This window comes from Stegastes partitus, unplaced genomic scaffold (assembly GCF_000690725.1).
Source record: "Stegastes partitus isolate 25-593 unplaced genomic scaffold, Stegastes_partitus-1.0.2 Scaffold635, whole genome shotgun sequence".
Classification (NCBI taxonomy): domain Eukaryota; kingdom Metazoa; phylum Chordata; class Actinopteri; family Pomacentridae; genus Stegastes; species Stegastes partitus.
This window is the reverse complement of record NW_007578366.1, coordinates 251,570-271,077: the sequence shown is the minus strand read 5'-3', so window position 1 is coordinate 271,077 and position 19,508 is coordinate 251,570. Positions and strand designations below refer to the sequence as shown.

Here is a 19,508-nt window from a genome sequence, read left to right as displayed (position 1 = left end):
TGGGGTTTTTTTTGTATTTTGACAAAACAGACGCGGTTGAAACTTGCTGTTTGTCTTTCATACATGTTAAGTGAAGTTATGGATGTTTCTTTTCACAATAGCCAAAAACTATTCCAAGCACGACAAAGCGTAAAACTGAATTCAGTCTCTACAGTTGTTGACAGTTTATTTCATGTTGACTTGAAACAGCCTCACAATCTTTGTATTGACTCAAAACTCAAAACTTAAAAGATGACTTTAATGCTAACTGAAAGGAAAGTTATTCTGTCTGTAACCACTGTCCAGTTGAATCAAGTTAATATATTTATTCAACCTGTTTTCTCAAGTTCAGTTAACTTATATCTGGTTTTATATATTTGAACTAATTATTCAACCAAAATGTGCTTTTAACTCACATTTTCCGCATTTTTATATGAGCTTAAAATGATTTTTAGTACATAAATAATTTTCAATAGGGTATTTTTAGTAAAAATGTTTTGAAAAGCACATAAAAATAAGTTTAAAAAAGTTAAAATTTATCATTAATATAATGTCTTGCCATTTTAAGTTACTTGTTTGTGTCATTTCCTGCAAAACTTCTCAGAAAATTCCCTCTGACACAACAGCTGGCTTGTGTTGAGGCTTAACTGTGACACTTTTCTCAACACGCTGACACGGTTAAATGTGTAATATTTTATATTGAGGGTGAAAATCATATACTTAGGTAATGCCTAACTGATAGTTTAATGCATGACTTAATCCCGGATGCATCATGAACTCCTGCTGCTCACCTTCGACCGAATAGATCAGCAGTGAAAGAATATTAACTCACACTTACTTCATACATGAGCTCATATGCAGCAAAAAAAAAAAAAAGCTGGACTGCAGTTATGTAACGGCTTATTTATGTGACTGTGTTTATCTATATTATATAAATGACAGCCAGTAAGTGTAAGTGGAATCCTGATCAATCATAGAAAAAAGGTTCTATTTGACACATGGGGACTTCATTTCCTGCATTCTAGCAAATGTTATCGCACCAATATTCAACTTTCCTTCATTCATTTATGGCGGAAATGTATTTATTTATATAAAGGAAGCATAAAATTGGGCTACCAGGTGAGAATTTAAACTATAACAGAGCATGACCTCTTTGTTCTACTGCAAAGTTACGCCAAAGACATCAGCTCACGTATGAAGTAACCGTTAACTATCGTTATTTAACTGATAATGTATTAGGTGTGAATTCATCACAACAGCTGACAGCGACTCGCTCGCCCATTCATGTTGAGCAACAGGACGTTGTGATGCGTCCGGGCAATAATTCATGGAACAAACCGCCATGAGTCATGCATTAGTTAAGCATTACTCATGATTTGTTCCCTTATTGGACGTGTTTATTCTGAATACAGGCACACAGGGATGCTTTTGTAAATCCAGCACGGTGGTGAAAGAAGCATTTAGATCCTTTAATTAGCTGAACATGTCCCAACAACATGGAAATATACTCCACTTCAAGTACAAGTTCTGTGAGTAAAGTGGAAAAGTACTATCAAAAAACAGAGTACAGTCAGATTTCAATACTTTATTATTGCTCCTGATGCATTTAGATTTGAATAAAGTCTACTTTTATAGCTGGTATTGCTAGTTTGTAGGTTTTTAACACATCTCTGATCATCCTATTGAATGATTTGTGTATTTTGTATGAACAACAAGCTGAAGAGAACATTTATCTGATATATGAAATAAAGTGTTGGAGCAAAAACTACAATATTACCCTGAAATGTATATATTATGGCTAAAATCTTATTTGAGTACACAGAAAGTGGCAACTTAAATGTGTATTCCAATACAAGTACAAGTTGCATCCAAGTATCACAATGTTAAAGTAACTTCATTACTTCACTTTGGGATTACCTCAACACCAAACATGCAAGTGAAGACAAAAGAAAAGAAATTCCAACTTTAACTTAAGTGTATTCCACAACAATGCCGTTTTGTATTTTAAAGTAGATTTTAAAATCCTGCTAATAATCCCCATTTTTACAAAATCTATGAGTAATCTGATTACTTTCTGATCTTTTCACACTGCACAGTTCCTTTTTTTAAAAATCCTACTCAACGTAATGCCTTCACACATATTCTAGAAGCCTCCCATCACCACCGATGAAGCATGAATGCCAGGATTGTGTTTTTTTTGCATATTTTATATATTTATATACACTGCTACTTGTACTTCACTAAAAGCACCTGAATACTTCTTCCAGTGCCGCCGTGCTGCTCCTCGACATACTGAGCCTTCAATTGCTGGCGCACAGACAGGCTCATTATATTCCAATTAGTTTTATTGGTATATAACAGGCTTAAAGCTGTGAATCCTCTGCGCTTATTACGACTTTAAGTGTGAACATATAATGAGAGATCCTGCGTTCGTGACTTTTCCGCGGGATTAACTCCTGACTTTGTGTCACCGTGATTCATTTCAGGTTGCGTTTGAAATGCTTCAAGTCAGAGATTACGCCCGTCTTGTGCAACAGTTGACTCAAGCAGCACAATATTGGAATATAGAGGAAGACGGGTGGTGGAAGAAGCATTCAGATTCTCTTTTTTTAGATCAGATTAAATTAAACTTTATTGTCATGGAGTGTTATGAAGACACTAAATATATAAGTAGACAACAATATAAACATATATAAATGTACTTGTGGTTTGTGAGAAAAAGCAGCAATATTATGATATAAAGGAAACTCAAATTAAAAGAAAAAGTCGGTATATCACTCTAGATTTTGATATTTCTGACTGGGAGCAAAAGAAATAAAGATGAACGTTTCTTAGTTAGTTAACAAGAACATATTCAGAATATATAAAACCCATTTCAAAACAAATCTATGTAGATCCGTCCTGTCTTATTTCAACTACATAAATATATCCTCGATGGATGTTGGACATCTCCAAAGGATGTGACGGACAAAAAAAAAAAAAGAAATCAATTTTCGTCGTTAAATTGCTCCTATAAATGAGGTAATTATCCACACACGCAAACATCATTAGCTTTTTATGATTAGATTTTTTTTTATTCTTAGAGTATCATTCTTATTACTCTCTGATGGCTTATTGAAAAAAGCATCATGTAAATTTGATTTTTGCTTCGGGCGGGATACTCAGACTGGATAATAATTTCTGAAACACGAGCTGTTGGAGACGCGCTGGAATGAGTTGGATTTGCATATGTTTAGATAAATCTAGGGATGTGTCAGCTTCATTCCCCAGGTATCTCAGTTAAGACACCTCCAGAAAAGAAGAAAAAAAAAAGCAGAGTAGAGAATTAATTTTCCCTTACAGCTCCCCAGGTAAGAGCAGTCCACTGAGAATCCATCGAGTTTTACGTTTTCTTTAACTGTATGAATCCAAATCTCGGCAGAACCTTGTGTAGCTGTAAATTCATCCTCGTCACATAGTCCAAAAAAACTTCAAAATCAGACCCTGCCTTGAGCTGTTCATCAATATCATTTGAGAGTAATCTTTTTAAGAAACAATTCACCCAAATATTCAACTCACAGGTAATGAGTTTGAAGTCACCTTTGTGGCACTATAGGTCTGCAAATGGCATAAAGTGGATTAGAGTTCAGTTTAAATGGATAAAAAATGTGTTTTTCTTTCATTTGGATACACTCAGTACCTCATAATGACAATCTACAAGTAGACGTGTGGAAATGTATTAAAAACCAACTGAAATCTTTCATTTTTAGAGTTTCTAGGCCCTAAATTCCATCCTTTGTAGAAGCCTGTTTGCCAGCAGGTACACAGCTCAGAGTCTTCTTGTGTAAGCCTCTACAAGATTTGCACACCAGGACTTGGACAGTTTATCCCATTCTTCCTTTTCAGATCCTCTCAGACTGGTTGGGAATCTTCAGGTTTGTCCACAGATGCTCTGTGGCTTTAAGTCGGAGCTTTGGCTGAGCCTCTCAAGGACAGACACAGACTTGTCCTGAATGCTTTGGATCATTGTTGTGCTGAAAGGTGAACTGTTGTCGAAGTCTCAATTCGCTGAACTTCTGCGTATTTGGCTGCGTTTGTCCTTTATTTCACCTTAAGCCAGTGTTCCTGCCCCCGCTGCTCAGAAACCTCCCCCTCCCCACAGCATGATGATACCACCACCATGCACTGAACCCTGGGATGGTATTAGCCCCCAGATGAGCAGTGTTTGGCCTTCAAAAGACCTCATTCTTGCAGTTCTTCCCAAAGAGATCATTCTTTATATCCACTGATCAGAGAATCTTAGTCCTCAAATGCTGTTTGACACTTTACAAAGCAGCCTGTCATGAGTCTTTTACTGAGAGTGGCTTCCGTCGAGCTGCTCTGCTATTACGGCCTGATTGATGAGGCGATGCTGACATGGTGTTACTTTTAGCAGATCCTTCATCTCTGCAGAAGACTTCTGAAATTCTGTGGTAATATGTTCTACAAAATAGGCTGGCGAACTGAGACTACTGAAAGAGAAACTTGACCAAAGCCCCTATTGATTGGTTATTAAGTCTGTCTGCAAGGCCGACTGAAGGAAGAGTCCTGATGGTTCCAAACTTGCTCTGTTTCACACTATATTCCTAAGAACACTCAAAGCTACAAAGACATCCTCGGACCTAATGCAGTGTAGATTGTGGAAGCTTAAGTAAACGTGTGCTTTTCTGAACAATGTCCAATCAATTTAATTTGCCCCCTTTGGACGCAAGTCAAGTTCTACACACATTTGAAAGACAATTTAAGCAAACGAGACGCACCTGATCATGACTTAAAGCGCCACAGCAAAGGCTCTGAATACTTTTATGAATGAAAGATTTGAGTTTTGGAGATTTAATACATTTTTAAGACTATAAATACTTTCAAGTTGTCATTGTAAATTATTGAAAGTACACTGAAGGGCAAAAATGTGAATTTTAGTCATTTATTATTAAACCTACAACACAATAATGTGCTGAAAAAGCGAAGCGGTCTAAATCTTTCTGAATCCACTGTAGATGATTAAATTCTCGTCTATATTTCATCATGTTGGCAGAGCTAACTGAGATCAGGTTCGTACTTTTCTCTGTAGTCTTTGAAAAGGTCATTTGTGTTTTCATCCCCTCCCGACTTTGCTTACTGTAATGCACTTTATTCTGGTATCAGCAAGCGAAACTTTCAGAGACTGCAGTTAATTCAAAATGCTGCTGCCAGACTTTTAACACGCTCCAAGAGAGGCGACCATATTACCCCAATCTGAGCTGCACTTCACTGGCTGCTGGTGAGTTTTAGAATTGATTTAAAGATTTTACTGCTTGTTTTGGAAGCACTGGATGGGCAGACTCCTGACAGTATCTGGGATTTTCTAACTCCCTATGAGCCTCATCACTGTCTAAGATCCTCTAACTCCACTAACAGCTCTGAAGACGTGACTTGTCTTGACACAGCTGTGAAACTTTCTAGTTTTAGAACTCAGGTAAGCAAGCTCAGTATTAAATCTCTTCTTAGGACTATTTTTTTAATTTTATTTGTGTAACTATTTAATTCATGATTTTTAGGATATTTTTGAATACTTGCAGGATCTGTTTTTTATTGTAAAGCACTTACTGTAACTTTGTTTTTAAAAAAACTACTACACAAATGAAGTTACGATTAAATTTATTTTCATAAGGGTTAGACCAGTATTTATTGATTTCATGGATATACTTCTAATTTAGTTATCTATTGTTTCTTATTTTATACTGTAGGTATAACGTAAAAACTTGTACCTGCATGTTGTGCAGTAAATTCAAAACCTTTGACCCACCTGGTCTGTAGAATCACCAGTGTTTGGCTCCCTCTAGTGGCCAATTTCATGAACTGTAGCAATGAATTCCCCAATAATACAGTAATCGCCTTCAAAATCAGCTATAAACTTCACCAGGATTACATATTCACTATTTGAGTTTGAATGCTTGAGTTTCCGGACTGTAAATTATATTAGAAAACTGTCATGTTGACATGTTGCATTGACATTTAATTTCATGTTGCTGTTCATTTCTGCGACCACCAGTGGGCCCTAATCACTAGCAATTCTGATATTTCTGTCAACTTTCCACTTTTTATTTTATTTTGAAAAGGCTTTTCTATTTATGTGGAGTAAATTCGAAAATATTCTGAAAAAATATATATTTTAACGCTTACAATAACTAAACTTGTGGTAAAGTATAAGAAAGTGTCAAGTCAAATTCGATGAGAAAAAAAACCCTCTTTGAACAACAGGTTTAATTCGATTGGCCGACCTCAGAGTGCATTTTTTCTGATTGGCTGAAAATGTTGCAGCTAAAATTGAAAAGTTACAACTCCAATTAAAGAAAGGTTGGCGGCAACATACTTAACTTTCCCCACGTATTGTACAATTTTCTCGAATATTTAAAGTCTTATTTTTTGTAAATACGTTTTAAAATACCCTTCACTCCTTTTGCTCCACAGAAAGTACAAACCAATCAGAGGCCACGCTCCTGCGTGTTGCTAGGCAGATTATGTAAATATATGCAATGCGGCCATCTCTGCAGCTACCATTCTGAGGTAAGAACAACTTGTACGTTTTCCACAAAATGTAAGAAACCCAGAGATTACTAGTCGACCCGCTCTGTAACTCGACAGTTCCGAAGTCTTTCTGTTGATGTGGATAGCATGTGTTGGTTGTTTTAGCGCATTTGTATCGGTAGAAAATATGCGTTATTTCAGTAGGTCTCTTCGGATGTAGCTGTTGTTGTTAGTCCCACCCAAAATGGAGCCCGTTCTTCCTTGTTCACAGTAGACTTGAAGGGCTGGGCTCAACTAGAAATGGGGGACGGGTGGGTCTACCCAAATAATTCGGGCCTTTAGCGCTTCAAAACCATTATTGTTAAAAATAGTGAAATGCGGTCCATGTAATGCGGCCTGACAAGTTATGTTTGTCTCCCTGTGCGGCCTTACTTTGGGACTATATGGCCGTAATGCTAATGTTGCGGTGCAGTAAATGCCCGGGTTTCTACGGCGCTGGTTTTTGTGGTATGGTCCGGTTGGGACCGAGAACCTGCGGGGTTAAAATAGGGGGGAAATAAATTTATTATTGATTATACCAACTAGATTTCTGAATGAGTTCACAGAGTCGTGATTTTTCACCGTGGCTTTTGTACCGGCATGCGGTTGGATATTGACGCCGTTTTCGGGGGCGGCCTCCGGAGAAAGGCGCCTTTTCGCTCGTACCCCCGCTGAGAGTCTTGTGTGACCGCTCTGTACACCGGGAGACATGCTGCTTTATTTTGGCTCGCACGTCCCGGCGGCCGAGATAAACTGCTGTCCGGAGATCCGAAATCTGTGTCTCAGATGGCATGTGGGGTTGAATTCAGAGCCTCTCAGCTCAGAGATGCCTGCTGCAGTGCCTCAGTGTTGCAGCTAAACAGCCTCCACTACACATCCAGCCTAGTACATAAGAAAGCTGTCACAGTAGAGGCATCCATTCATAAGTTTCTCCAGGCTTATCCACATTTTTTTTCCAATAAACATCTTTGTTCAAAGTCGCAATGCTGCTTCCTGGCTTGATATATTAAACCATCTATAAAGCTCCAGTCTCAAAATCCCTTTAAAATCCAAAACCAGCCATTTGTATGTTCCTTTTGTCTGAGCTGTCATCACCATGTTACGTTATTGTCATTAAAATAACACAAATCCTCTTATCTGCGTGCATTGCAGGCTCCCTGGTCGTCTCAGGAGAGAAGTGATCGGTGACGTGGTTGGCGACAGGCCTTCACTGTGCTGCCATGGAGACCAAGCAGGAACCCTCCGCTGTGTGGAGTCCGACTGTTAACAATGATTCCAGCAACGCCACACAGGTCTGCCATCCAGTTTAAACTGTCTTTGAGCTGCTGGATTAGAGTCATAGCCGCTGCAAAGATGACACGTGTAATAATGTCTTTACACACACTCAGGAAATTCATGTCTGTCCTCTGGCCTTAAGTCGTGGATGGTTGCTTCCGTAAACCACCGAAGGTTAACATACGTAATGATGTTGCAGATGTTTTGAATACTTTGTGTTTTGTGTTGCAGGTGCATTTTGAAGGTGGCACGGTGGCACAGATAGTGTACAGTGGAGATCAGGCGGACAGGGCACAGCAGCAGGTGGTTTATACAGCAGATGGGAACTCCTATACATCAGTGGAGTCTGCAGAGCACACGCTGGTCTACATACACCCTGCAGATGGCACTCAGGTAAGAGGGGATCCTGTTTAAAGGGGAGATATTTTTAGTTGACATTGTGACATTTAGATGCCATTCATACTTACATCAACAAGCCCAAGTGGACAGGTGGGCTTTAGTGTTAACCTCAAGGGTTTTATGAGAGTCATTCTTGTCATGTCGTACAAAACTATAGAAATATCTTCTCACTTCTTATTTGAAATTTACAAAGCATACAAGCTCACCACATTGTTTTCAATTTTATTTCAGACTGTATTTGCTGATCAGCCACAAGTGGCGTACATTCAGCAGGACGGTACGACTCAGCAGGTAAGCTTAGCAGCCACTGTCACGTCTCTAACTCACTGTGTGCCGCGCTGTTTTTGCAGAACCATGAAGCAACTGAATCTCATTTGTAGGTCACAGTTCTGCTGCCCAGTGGGCAAAACATGAACGCTGCCAACCTGCATGTTCTCAGTAATGTGGCAGACGCTCCGCAGGCTATCCTGGAGCCAGTTCCCCAGGTGAGGACACGGTGTTTGTGTGCAGCTGTTCCCAGACAAGTAAACAGCATTTCTCTGCTCTCTCTTTTAACACACACATAGTAGGGAAACACAAGCACAAATGGCTCCATCGCATATTTACACAATGATATGCCCTAGTTTCTAATAAACGCATGCAAACAAAACCATTATTGTTTTTGAGCACGTGATTGGGTTAATTAGGGCCAGCCCTGATTAGATTTTCTTTGACATATTTGCAGTGCGGGTATAATAAATTGTTGTTGATGATATTCCAGAATCCTCTTCAGAAATACAGAGAAGTAACATTTTGAAAGTTGTGGTCAGACAATAGCAAAATCAGTGCACCAAAGACTTAAAATAAATGAGCTGAAATTCAAATTAAATGAATTAAATGAAAGCTCGCTGTGTAAAAATATCCAATAATACATTTAGCGTTCCTTTTATTAAATTTTTTTTTGCATTGCTACATGTGCACAGGCCTCGCCTAAAGATGAAAGTTTGTCAGCCTTGTCTGCATAAAGATAAAGAGAGCAGTTGAGGTAACATTGACTCATCATCACACGCAGGAGCAGCTGTCTGTGTCCAACTCGCTCACATCCATGGCCGACATCGCAGACCCTCCCACCAGTCCCCTCGGGGCCACGGACTCCACCGACGATTCAGATGAAGATGAGGACGAGGACTCTGAGATGGATGACTGGGAGCCACGTCAGCCTCAATCATTCAACCCGCACAGCCTCTGTGAGTGAAATCCACGGTCGCCTGTCAACATTCTGTCACTCATGTAGAGCAGACAGCGGAGGATGTTGAGCAAAGAGTCTTTGTCATGAAAATCACAGACGTTATGTTCTGTTGTCAAAACAAATTGGGGTATAAAGACTCTCTATATAGTTACACTGAGAGTTCATCAACAGTGGAGGTATTTTGCAGCAGAGCTTTTGTATTTGATTCTGCATATCGTCACAACCTAACTTTTTTTTTATGTTTAATGAAAAAAACGATTTCCTTACCAAAATAGTACCGCTAACTTTTTCCATCTATAATGAAGACTCCAACTCACCACATTGTCCTTTGTGTGGCCTCTCAGGGTGCGAGGAGTGTAACACTGCAAACCCCTCAGTCTGTCTGAAGCACGGTCTTCTGCATCCCATCCCCAACCGGCCGGTGTTGTCCAAAGCGAGGGCCAGTCTGCCTCTGGTCCTCTACATCGATCGCTTCCTGGGTGGAGTTTTCTCCAAGAGACGCATCCCGAAGCGAACACAGTTCGGTCCTGTGGAGGGACCGCTGGTTCCACAGAATGAACTGCAGGACCACTACATTCATTTAAAAGTAAGTCATCACTGTGCAGGACTACTTTCTGTTGGATTGCTGTCAGTTGAATGCTATAAAACTCAACTTTTAGCTGTGTATTTTGTTATATAACTACAAGATGTAGGGCTGCAAGGTGGCTCGGTGGTTAGCATCGTTGCCTCGCAGCAAGAAGGTCGCCTGGTGAGGACACCCAGGATCTTTCTTCCATGTTCTCCCCGTGCAGCCTGGGTTCTCTCCGGGTTCTCCAGCTTCCTCCCACACAGTCCAAAAACATGCTGAGGTTAACTGGTGATTCTAAATTGTCCGTAGGTGTGAATGTGAGTGTGCTTGGTTGTCTGTCTCTAAGTGTGGCCCTGTGATAGACTGGCGACCTGTCCAGGGTGTCTCCTGCCTTCACCCTGAGTCAGCTGGGATAGACTCCAGACCCCTGCGACCCTAGTGAGGATTAAGCGGTGTATACATAATGGATGGATGGACTACAAGATGTTCATGTAAAAAAATGCACCATCTTCTGCCAGTTTTGAAACACAAAGTCCTAGTTTACTTGAAACTTTATATCTTTGTCTGTTGTTACACATGAAATTCCGATATTTGGTTGGAAAACCTTCCTTGCCACAGAATGTGACAATCTCAAATCCAAACTGTTTGCATATTTTCTTAACTGGATCTATGACCTGTTTTGTGTCTTCCGTCTCAGCTGTGCGTGCTGGATGCAGAGAAGGACGGAGAGAAGTCCGATGACATGTGGTTCGACCTTTCTGATGAAGACAGCTGTAACTGGATGATGTTTGTGAGACCGGCTCAGAACCACCTGGAGCAGAACCTGGTGGCCTATCAGTACGGCTCGGAGATATTTTACACAACCATCAAGAACATCCAACCCAAACAAGAGCTGAAGGTCAGTGCTGTGTGGTGTAGTTCTGTGTGTCACATTACATCAACAGTCTGTTTTCAGCAGCACCAGGCAGCTGTTTTGAAAAGCATCGGCCAGTGTGTTATTTTGTACAGACTGCACCAAGCAGCAATTCAGTTAATTTCAGTTGAATCGTGATGGACGCAAATGACGATTTAGAGCTGAAAAGTTAAGAATATCTGAGTAAGCCAGTGGAGTTTGTGTTTTTAATCCTTTTGCAGGTTTGGTACGCAGCGTCATATGCAGAGTTTGTAAACCAAAAGATCCATGACGTTACAGATGAAGAGAGAAAAGGTGAGTCAGTTGCTGAATTTCATTGTTTTAAATATTGAGTTAATATTGTTTTTCTGTTCACTCACCTCGCCTATGCGCCCTGCAAGTACTTTCAGCCAGTTTCCCTGTTTTCAGAAGTCCAACTCCAGCTACTTTCTCTACTTCATTCATCCTGAGTTCTCCATTTTAGTAAAAGAGAAGTGTCATTTCTTATGTTGTGGCCTTTGAAAATCGATGGTGTTGGATTCCCTTATTTTATGTGGCTTTGTGATTTGTTTATTTTTGTGTGTGTGTGTGTGTGTGTGTGCGCTTGACAACACTACGTCTTAGTGCTGCTGATGTGTCTCCATACACAAATATCAGCATGAGCAGGAAATGTTAGTTGTTGTGATTCTTCCTGGTTTTCATTTCTCTTTTGTTTTTCTTCAGTGCTCCGGGAGCAAGAGAAGAACTGGCCTTGCTATGAGTGTAACCGCCGCTTTGTGAGCTCCGAACAACTGCAGCAACATCTCAACATGCACGACGACAAGTTAAACTCTGTTTCCAGGTAAAATCCTGTGTTGCTGTAATTTTACTTTGATTTGTGCAACATTCTAGCTCATATGACCTGTTCACTGTGACTCTCGTCACCCAGATCCAGAGGTCGGGGGCGAGGAAGAGGCAGGAAGAGGTTTGGCACAGGAAGGAGACCTGGACGGCCCCCTAAATTCATACGTTTGGATCCACCGGTAGATTCCAGCGGAGACAAAACAACAGTAAGAGAGGCATTAAAATAAACTGTGGTGATTAATCAATTAGTTTACCGAGTTGGAGATTATAAGGCTGAGAATTGAGACATTTTTTTTGGATCAAACTGGCAGATTAATCTAATCTATAATTGAATACATTACTAGAATCATAATGACAACACAATAAGCATAAAATGTTCTTCTACAGTTATCTGATACCAAGTTAAGGATAGAAAAAAGCTCATATTTACTGGAAAAATATTCTGGACGGTTGACAAAAACACTGAATCATACTTAATTAAGTGACAAGAATAAATAGTTTTACTGATAAGATAATAACATGTCTTAAAAGATGCTTTTTTGCATTTACCTTTTAAATCAGGAAATGTTGGAGTTGACGGAGAAGCCGCTGGAGGAGCGAGTGGAGGCAGCTCAGAACGGGCTGAAGGTGGTGGAGATGGAGGCGGAGGGGGAGGCTGGGACCGAGCCAGAGGGTCAGCTCATCCCTCCAGCTGGGGAACCGGTCCCAGAGTCCGTCACGCCGCCCTCCAACACGGACCTTCCTGCTCCACTGAAGGAGGACCCGGCACAGAGCAGCCAATCAGACGCCCACCTCACCTCGCAGGACATGCGCCGTGCCAAGAGAATACGGGTAAGACTGGAGATTCACTGGCTGCTGAAATGCAACACTTTGATGTAGTTTTTCTGGTGTCATAGTGGCCATACTTCTCTTTACAACCGTTTGTCTCTCTTTCTCAATGCGTGCTTCCCTCGCAGATGGATGTGCAGGTAGGTGAACATGAAGGAATACAGAGAAACATAAGGTTCAAAAATTCCCTTTGTCAGTTTCCATAGTTCTAATGTTCATGTGACGTCTCAGGATATTTCTCCTCCTGCACACTCCGCTGCATCTATTAGCCTCTCAGCAGATCCATGTTAAAGAATATGGTTGAGGTTTTCTGCTACTCTCTCCATCTCAGAACGCAGCGCTGCAGCATCTTTTCATCAGGAAGAGCTTCCGTCCTTTTAAATGCACCCACTGTGGGAAGGCCTTCCGGGACAAAGACAAACTGGATCAGCACCTGCGTGTCCACGGCCGGGACGCTTATGCCTTCTCCTGCCACATTTGCAGCAAGAGCTTCATGAATGACTCGGCCCTGGAGGACCACCTGCTGGTTCACACGGAAAACCGCTCCTACTCTTGTCTCTTATGCCCAGAAACCTTTGAAAGGCTGGACCTGCTTAAAGACCATGTAGGGGTTCACGCTGTGGACGGCTGCTTCACCTGTCCTTCCTGCAAGAAGACGTTCACTGACTTCATCCAGGTTAGTAGAAGTGATACAGTGGTTTTAGAAGAGCTAAACAGGGTTATTTAGACATGACAGAAGGTGAATTGTTAACCCTCTGATCCACAAAACTAATCAGCGGGTTTGAAAGGGGTGTTATCTTTACAAAAGCAAACAACAAACAAAATTAGACCATTTATCAGAGCCAGAAAAAGTAAAGTCAGAGAGAACTGGGAGGTTTTCACCTTTCTAACAGTTCTGGATGTACTCATCTGTGACATGCCTTTCAGTCAGGAAAATTATCCAAATCTAAGCTAAAATTGTGATATTTTTTATAGAATAGAATACAATATACTTTATTTATCCCAGACCTGGGAAATTTACACGCCACAGCAGCATCCAAAAATGTAGAAAGAAAGTACAAGAAAATAACAATAGTTAAGTAATATGCAGCAGGTCCAAGACCCCACTGTCTCCGGTTGGGCAGTCCACATGCTGGCTGAATGTGGGGAGAGCGGTAGAGAGCGATGTATGATTAAAGTCTCCTGAGATGACGATCAGAGATTGAGGCTGTGATGTTTGCAGCTGGGACACTGAACTATTAATGAGCTCACAGTGTCCCAGTAGTAAAGTGTCTATAGTACGTGGAGCCACTATTTTTTTTCGGTATTGGTATCACCTCTGGTAATCCAGGTTGTTTAAACTGCTGCAGTTTTTGACAACAAAATGTTCATTTCTTTAGGTAAAGAAGCATATCCGCTGCTTCCATTCAGAGAAGATCTTCCAGTGTCCAGACTGTGAAAAGGCCTTTTGCCGACCCGACAAGCTGCGTTTGCACATGTTGCGCCACTCTGACCGCAAGGACTTCCTCTGCTCAACCTGTGGCAAACAATTCAAGGTAAGATTTAAAGAGAAAGCCCTGGTTCTCGGGTTAGTTTGTGGATATGTGAGTTCTTATGTGTAATTTGTTTTCCTGTGACATCCAGAGAAAAGACAAGCTGCGAGAGCACATGCAGCGCATGCACAACCCTGATAGAGAGGCCAAGAAGGCTGACCGGATCCACCGCTCCAAAACACTGAAACTGAAGGTTCCCACCACTGACTTCGAGAGCTTCATGTTCAAATGCAGAGTTTGCATGATGGGATTCAGACGCAGAGGAATGCTGGTGAGGTCCAGCCCAAAGACAGGTTTTTAATCTGATAATGAATTCCAGCACACTTAGTTTTATTCATCTGGTTACAGGTGAATCATCTGTCGAAGCGTCATCCAGAGATGAGAATCGATGACGTGCCTGAGCTAACGCTGCCAATTATCAAACCCAACAGAGACTACTTCTGCCAGTACTGTGACAAGGTTAGTTCTTCCCCAGACTGCGCACAGTGAGTTTTGAGTGAGACGAATCAGTTTATTTACAATCAAACCAAATGTGCAAAATCTGATTGTAATCAAAGGAGAGCAGCGTTCGTTACAATAGTCCGTCTATCTAACACCTGATCTCTCTGCAGGTGTATAAGAGTGCCAGTAAGAGGAAAGCTCACATCCTAAAAAACCATCCCGGGGCAGAATTACCTCCCAGCATCCGTAAGTTGCGTCCGGCTGCTCCTGGTGAGCCCGACCCCATGCTGAGCACACACACCCAGCTGACCGGTACCATCGCCACGGCACCGGTCTGCTGCCCACACTGCGCCAAACAGTACAGCAGCAAAGTAAGTATGAAGCTTTATTAAAGAAGGTATTTATAGAGATGGATTATAGCACCGTGTTAGCAGCAATTTACAATAAAAAACGACTTCCTGTGTGCTTGTTTCTCAGACTAAGATGGTGCAGCACATTAGGAAAAAGCATCCAGAGTTTGCTCAGCTGGCCAACGCCATCCAGACTCCTCTGACAACAGCTGTGATCAGCAGTACTCCGGCAGTCATCAGTGCAGACGGCACCACAGCTGAGGCTGTAGTGGTAAGAAAAGACACTTTGATTTTTGCAGACATTCATTAAACACAAGCACAGATAAAACTTTGAAAAAAAAAAGAAACCTGAAGTTACCTCGATAACCCCAAATCCTGCTTCGTAGTACGGGCCCCTGATGTTCTGTTGTCTCTGTCTCGACATTGTTTTCTTGTAAAAAGAGTAAAACAGCTCAAAAATAAGTTTACTCAGCATTATCTCTATCTATTGTAAATATAAGTGAATAACAACAAGACATTATTAAATAAATGCCTATATGTTACAGAAAAACTGGATACAGCAGCAGCAATAGGAGTAGAAACAAACAATTTGAATACACCTTAGTAGGATTTTTTATTTTATTTTTTTAAATGACTCGGCCAGAAAATCACATATATATGATGTTAACTGTTTGATTCATTTTCTCCACAGACCACAGATCTACTGACTCAGGCCATGACGGAGCTTTCTCAAACACTAACCACAGACTACCGAACAGCGCAGGGAGACTACCAGAGGATCCAGTACATCCCCGTCTCTCAGGCAGGAGGCACGCTGTCCCAGCCGCAACACATTCAGCTGCAGGTCGTCCAGGTAGCTCCGGTAAGATTAAACACCTCATCTGGATAGTTGTTTTTTTTTTCAAAGTTTATGCATCCTCAAAAAGCTGACTGTTCCTACCCAATCACAGTCAGACACTCTGGTAACTGGGAGCTTCCTAATTTAAACCCAAATCTAGTTCCTGCACCCAGCAGGACTCAACACATGGGTGTTTAAACGATAGTAGGTCTTCTCATTTCCTAATTAAGTTTTCCTTTTTGGTTCAAAGTGGCAATCAGGGGCTCATGTGGCCCACTTAAAGAGATAGTGGAACTTTCTTTACAGTCAAATTAAAGCATTTGAGGTTATAGTTAGGGCTGAAAATAATAAGCAGCCATCATGAGCATTCTGGCAAATTACTGCTTTGGGTTGGAAGGTCTGTCTGCAGGTAAACAGTGCTTTAGTTCCTGCTGTATTTTGAAGATTTAATTTTAAAAAAATGCATCTCATGTTTGTTATATGTTTTCTCCATCTTTCACAGGCTTCCTCCCCACATTCCCAACACCCGACTGTAGATGTGAGCCAGCTGCATGATCCTCATGGCTACAGTCAACACTCCATCCAGGTGCAACACATCCAAGTCTCTGAGCCCTCAGGCACCGGACAAGGTGCCACCCAGGTAAACCCCCATCATGCACAGGCTCTGTGGCGGGTTGACCGGTAATTTAGAGCACATAAGTCATGTATATCACATGTCATTCCATATCTAAAGAATCTCAAGAGTCCATGGGTAGTTTTTCAACTTCAGTGTCTGTCCAACAGATTAACCTTCATAACAAATAATAACCATCCATTGTCCCTTTTAGCAGGTTACTGGTCAGCCTCTGAGCCCCACATCCCAGCAGGCGAATCAGGAGCTGAGTCCGGCCCAGCTGACTCCCGTCACTTTAGCTCAGAGCCACACCCTCCAGACAAGCAGCACCCAGCAGCAGGGCACCGTGCAGCACGCTTACATACCTGGAAACTGGAACTACCGAGGCTACTGTGAGTCTCGTACTGCTCACCTATCCAATCAGGTCCTGAATGTTTTGATGGCTTTATACTGTGATTACCAGTGAAAATTATATGTTAACGTCTTGCTTTTGCAGCATCTGAGATCCAGATGATGGCTCTACCTCATGCTCAGTATGTGATAGCTGAAGCTAGCACCCCTGTCTCTGGAGTCAACAGCAACCAGGTGAAAACGGTGAGTGAGCGTTGTCAGGAAACAAAAATTTCACCAATGATTTCATGGTTAAGACTCAAGCTAGTACTAGTGACACATCCAAGATTATAAGGTGCTATAACTAATGTGGATGTCTATTTCAAAATAAACCGCTTGATTACATACATATGCAGAAAAAAAAAAAGATCCTGAAGCTTGAGTCTTGCATGGGATATATATATATTTGTCTCAGTCTGTTACAGCAAATACATTTACAGATAAAGAATTTGTAAGTAATTAAAGCCACAAATAAAGTGTTTACATCAAGCAGTTTCAGCCGAAAACAAAACAAAAAAATCTGTGTTTCTTATCCGAACTAAGAAGCCATGATTGACTTAGCTATGATCAAAAGTCACCTGAAAAAATTCAGATGCTTTTTGGTTGAACTGTAGGTTGTGTTTACACAAAACAAACAGGAGACAATTCGTAAAATTTCTGTAGTACGTAAAGGCACCCTAATTTTGTTGCAGTATTGGCAACACCTTTGGGAACTTTGAACGATGTTGTCCATGTTGAAATTTTTTTTTTTCACTTTTTGTAAAATAAATCTAAGGAATTCAATTTCTTTCATTTTTAAATGATATTGGCTTTATAATTTTTTTATACCGCACAAAAACATTTTGAGTTCTCGAATAGAGGTGCTGGACTTTATGTTGCAGTAGAAATGCTTTTTTTTTTTTTTTTTAAATTTAAAAAAAAAAAAAAAAAACCTGGATACTAACTCAAACTAAGAAGTTGCTTTTGATCACCTGATGTTCAGTGTTTTGTTCTTTTTTAGATATGCTTTGCTACAATACAAGTGTTTATTTTAATCATTTGTCTGATAATGTGTGCAATACTACTTAGCTCTTTTTGATAATTAATGTATGGGTGTTGCTTCCTTTGCATATTTGGCTGTTTATCTTCATCGTTCGACTTTCTCTACCGGCATGGTGAACAGCTGTGAGCAGCACAAGATAAATTTCCACTTGGGAGCAATAATCTCATGTGACTCTGCAGGAGTCTGATTGAGCTCATGTGAAATGTGTTTTCTGCTCTTCTTGTACTTGTAGAACTGAATTATTATTTCTCTGCATGCACATCTTTTTGAAACCTACTGGGTTTTACATCAGATGGGAGTTACATCCTAGACAGTTAAAATAGAAAAGACACAAGCCTTTACTGCATAACTTATGACCGTTGTCTTCCCTGTAGACACACTACGTGATCTCCGAGGGTCAGGGCGAGCTGGAGACGAAGCAGACTGTTCCTCAGAGCACGACCCAGGCCCACACCGAACATCTGGAGCAGCAGCCGGCCAATCAGCAAGCCACCACGCAGTACATCATCACCACGACCACCAACGGCAGCGGCACCAGCGAGGTTCACATCACAAAACCCTGAACTGTACAGTGGCGAACTTTGCAAACCCAGCGCAGACCCACGGACCGATCCTGCATGTCGTCCTCAGCAGCTTGTACGCACACGACTGAACAAATACGCTGTCATATGCACATGGATATAGATTTGTGTACATACAGAGATAAAAAAAAAAAAAATGAACCAGCACAGTTTTATGTGTCTGTAAAGTGTTACGATGTTGAATGAGCTGTCGCGGTGCAAGCTGCCAGAACTTTGTGAGAAAAATAAAATTAGTCGACAAAACACAGGTGAAGTTTTGATTATGAACAGAATATATAAACAACTTAATACGTGTTTTGAATACATGCACTGGAAAGTTTTTGGAAAGATTTTCACTGCAGCTGAGTTACAGAAGTGATGGGAAGCTCAGATGTTACACTGATTTAAATGGCAATTTTACATATTTGTAATGTTACAGACATTTCTGAAATTGTAAATTAAAAGAGAATACAGTATAAAATGTCAAAAACAGGTCAAGTGTTTGTCCATTGACAGTCTGCACACACTGTGTTGTATGTTGCTATACTGTTGCTGACACCTGATGTGATTTTTCTCCTTTAATTTACATTTTGGAATATTTACAGAGTGGACATGACTCGATTCCCCTACATTGAGATTGCACTGTTTTGCTAATTCTGTGACTCTTTCCACACACCACCTGCTTTGCGTTTGGATTTACAAGACTCAAGCAGGACTCTTCGTATTAGAATTAACTGTAGATTATTTAGTTTTTGCTAAATCTTGACAATAATTAATCGCACCAGAACATTAGACACAATAAACAAGTGAACATGATACTGAAAAGCATAATTTTGCTGTTAGAAGATCTAAAATTTTGTAAAACCTTCCAATTAAACTTATTAATCTCTGACTGTAACCAACCTTTAGACCCCACAAAACCTTACAAAATAAAGATTTGTGCTAAACATCATTAGTTAATCCAGAATCACAACTGCTTTAGTTGAAAAACTCCATTAAAATCCACATTGCATTACCCAGCCGCAAGAGCGTTTTTAATTATTCAGTAGTGTGTTGACTAATGTGGGTTTGGTCGATGTAGATCTATGAGAAGTTACACGGACTCTAAGACTTTATTACCATAAAATATATCATTCTGTGACATTCACACTGTAATATGTTCCATT

General features: G+C 40.8%; 1 protein-coding gene across 2 annotated transcripts; it reads left to right on the top strand.

Moving 5' to 3' along the window:
• Nucleotides 1–6,508: 6,508 nt before the first annotated feature.
• prdm10 (PR domain containing 10) lies at nucleotides 6,509–19,294 on the top strand. 2 transcript variants are annotated; one of them, XM_008289774.1, is made up of 23 exons: nucleotides 6,509–6,543; nucleotides 7,696–7,835; nucleotides 8,050–8,211; nucleotides 8,449–8,508; nucleotides 8,598–8,702; nucleotides 9,269–9,443; nucleotides 9,790–10,031; nucleotides 10,711–10,911; nucleotides 11,148–11,220; nucleotides 11,629–11,746; nucleotides 11,834–11,954; nucleotides 12,310–12,579; nucleotides 12,908–13,252; nucleotides 13,956–14,111; nucleotides 14,200–14,379; nucleotides 14,457–14,567; nucleotides 14,720–14,920; nucleotides 15,027–15,170; nucleotides 15,591–15,761; nucleotides 16,240–16,377; nucleotides 16,568–16,742; nucleotides 16,847–16,944; nucleotides 18,157–19,294. In XM_008289774.1, the coding sequence occupies exons 2-23, from the start codon at nucleotides 7,764–7,766 to the stop codon at nucleotides 18,343–18,345; spliced, it is 3,507 nt and encodes a 1,168-aa protein (XP_008287996.1). In that variant the 5' UTR covers nucleotides 6,509–6,543; nucleotides 7,696–7,763; the 3' UTR covers nucleotides 18,346–19,294. The 2 variants fall into 2 exon arrangements, with proteins under 2 accessions (XP_008287996.1, XP_008287995.1); XM_008289773.1 differs by having other exon boundaries at nucleotides 16,565–16,742.
• The last annotated feature ends 214 nt before the right edge of the window (nucleotides 19,295–19,508 follow it).

Bases quoted from the DNA above. Each gene is read 5' to 3' on its own strand.
- prdm10 (XM_008289773.1), top strand. From the start codon at position 7,764: ATGGAGACCAAGCAGGAACCCTCCGCTGTGTGGAGTCCGACTGTTAAC. The intron at 8,703-9,268 runs GTGAGGACACGG...CATCACACGCAG, and splicing joins TCCTGGAGCCAGTTCCCCAG to GAGCAGCTGTCTGTGTCCAA. The intron at 11,221-11,628 runs GTGAGTCAGTTG...GTTTTTCTTCAG, and splicing joins TACAGATGAAGAGAGAAAAG to TGCTCCGGGAGCAAGAGAAG.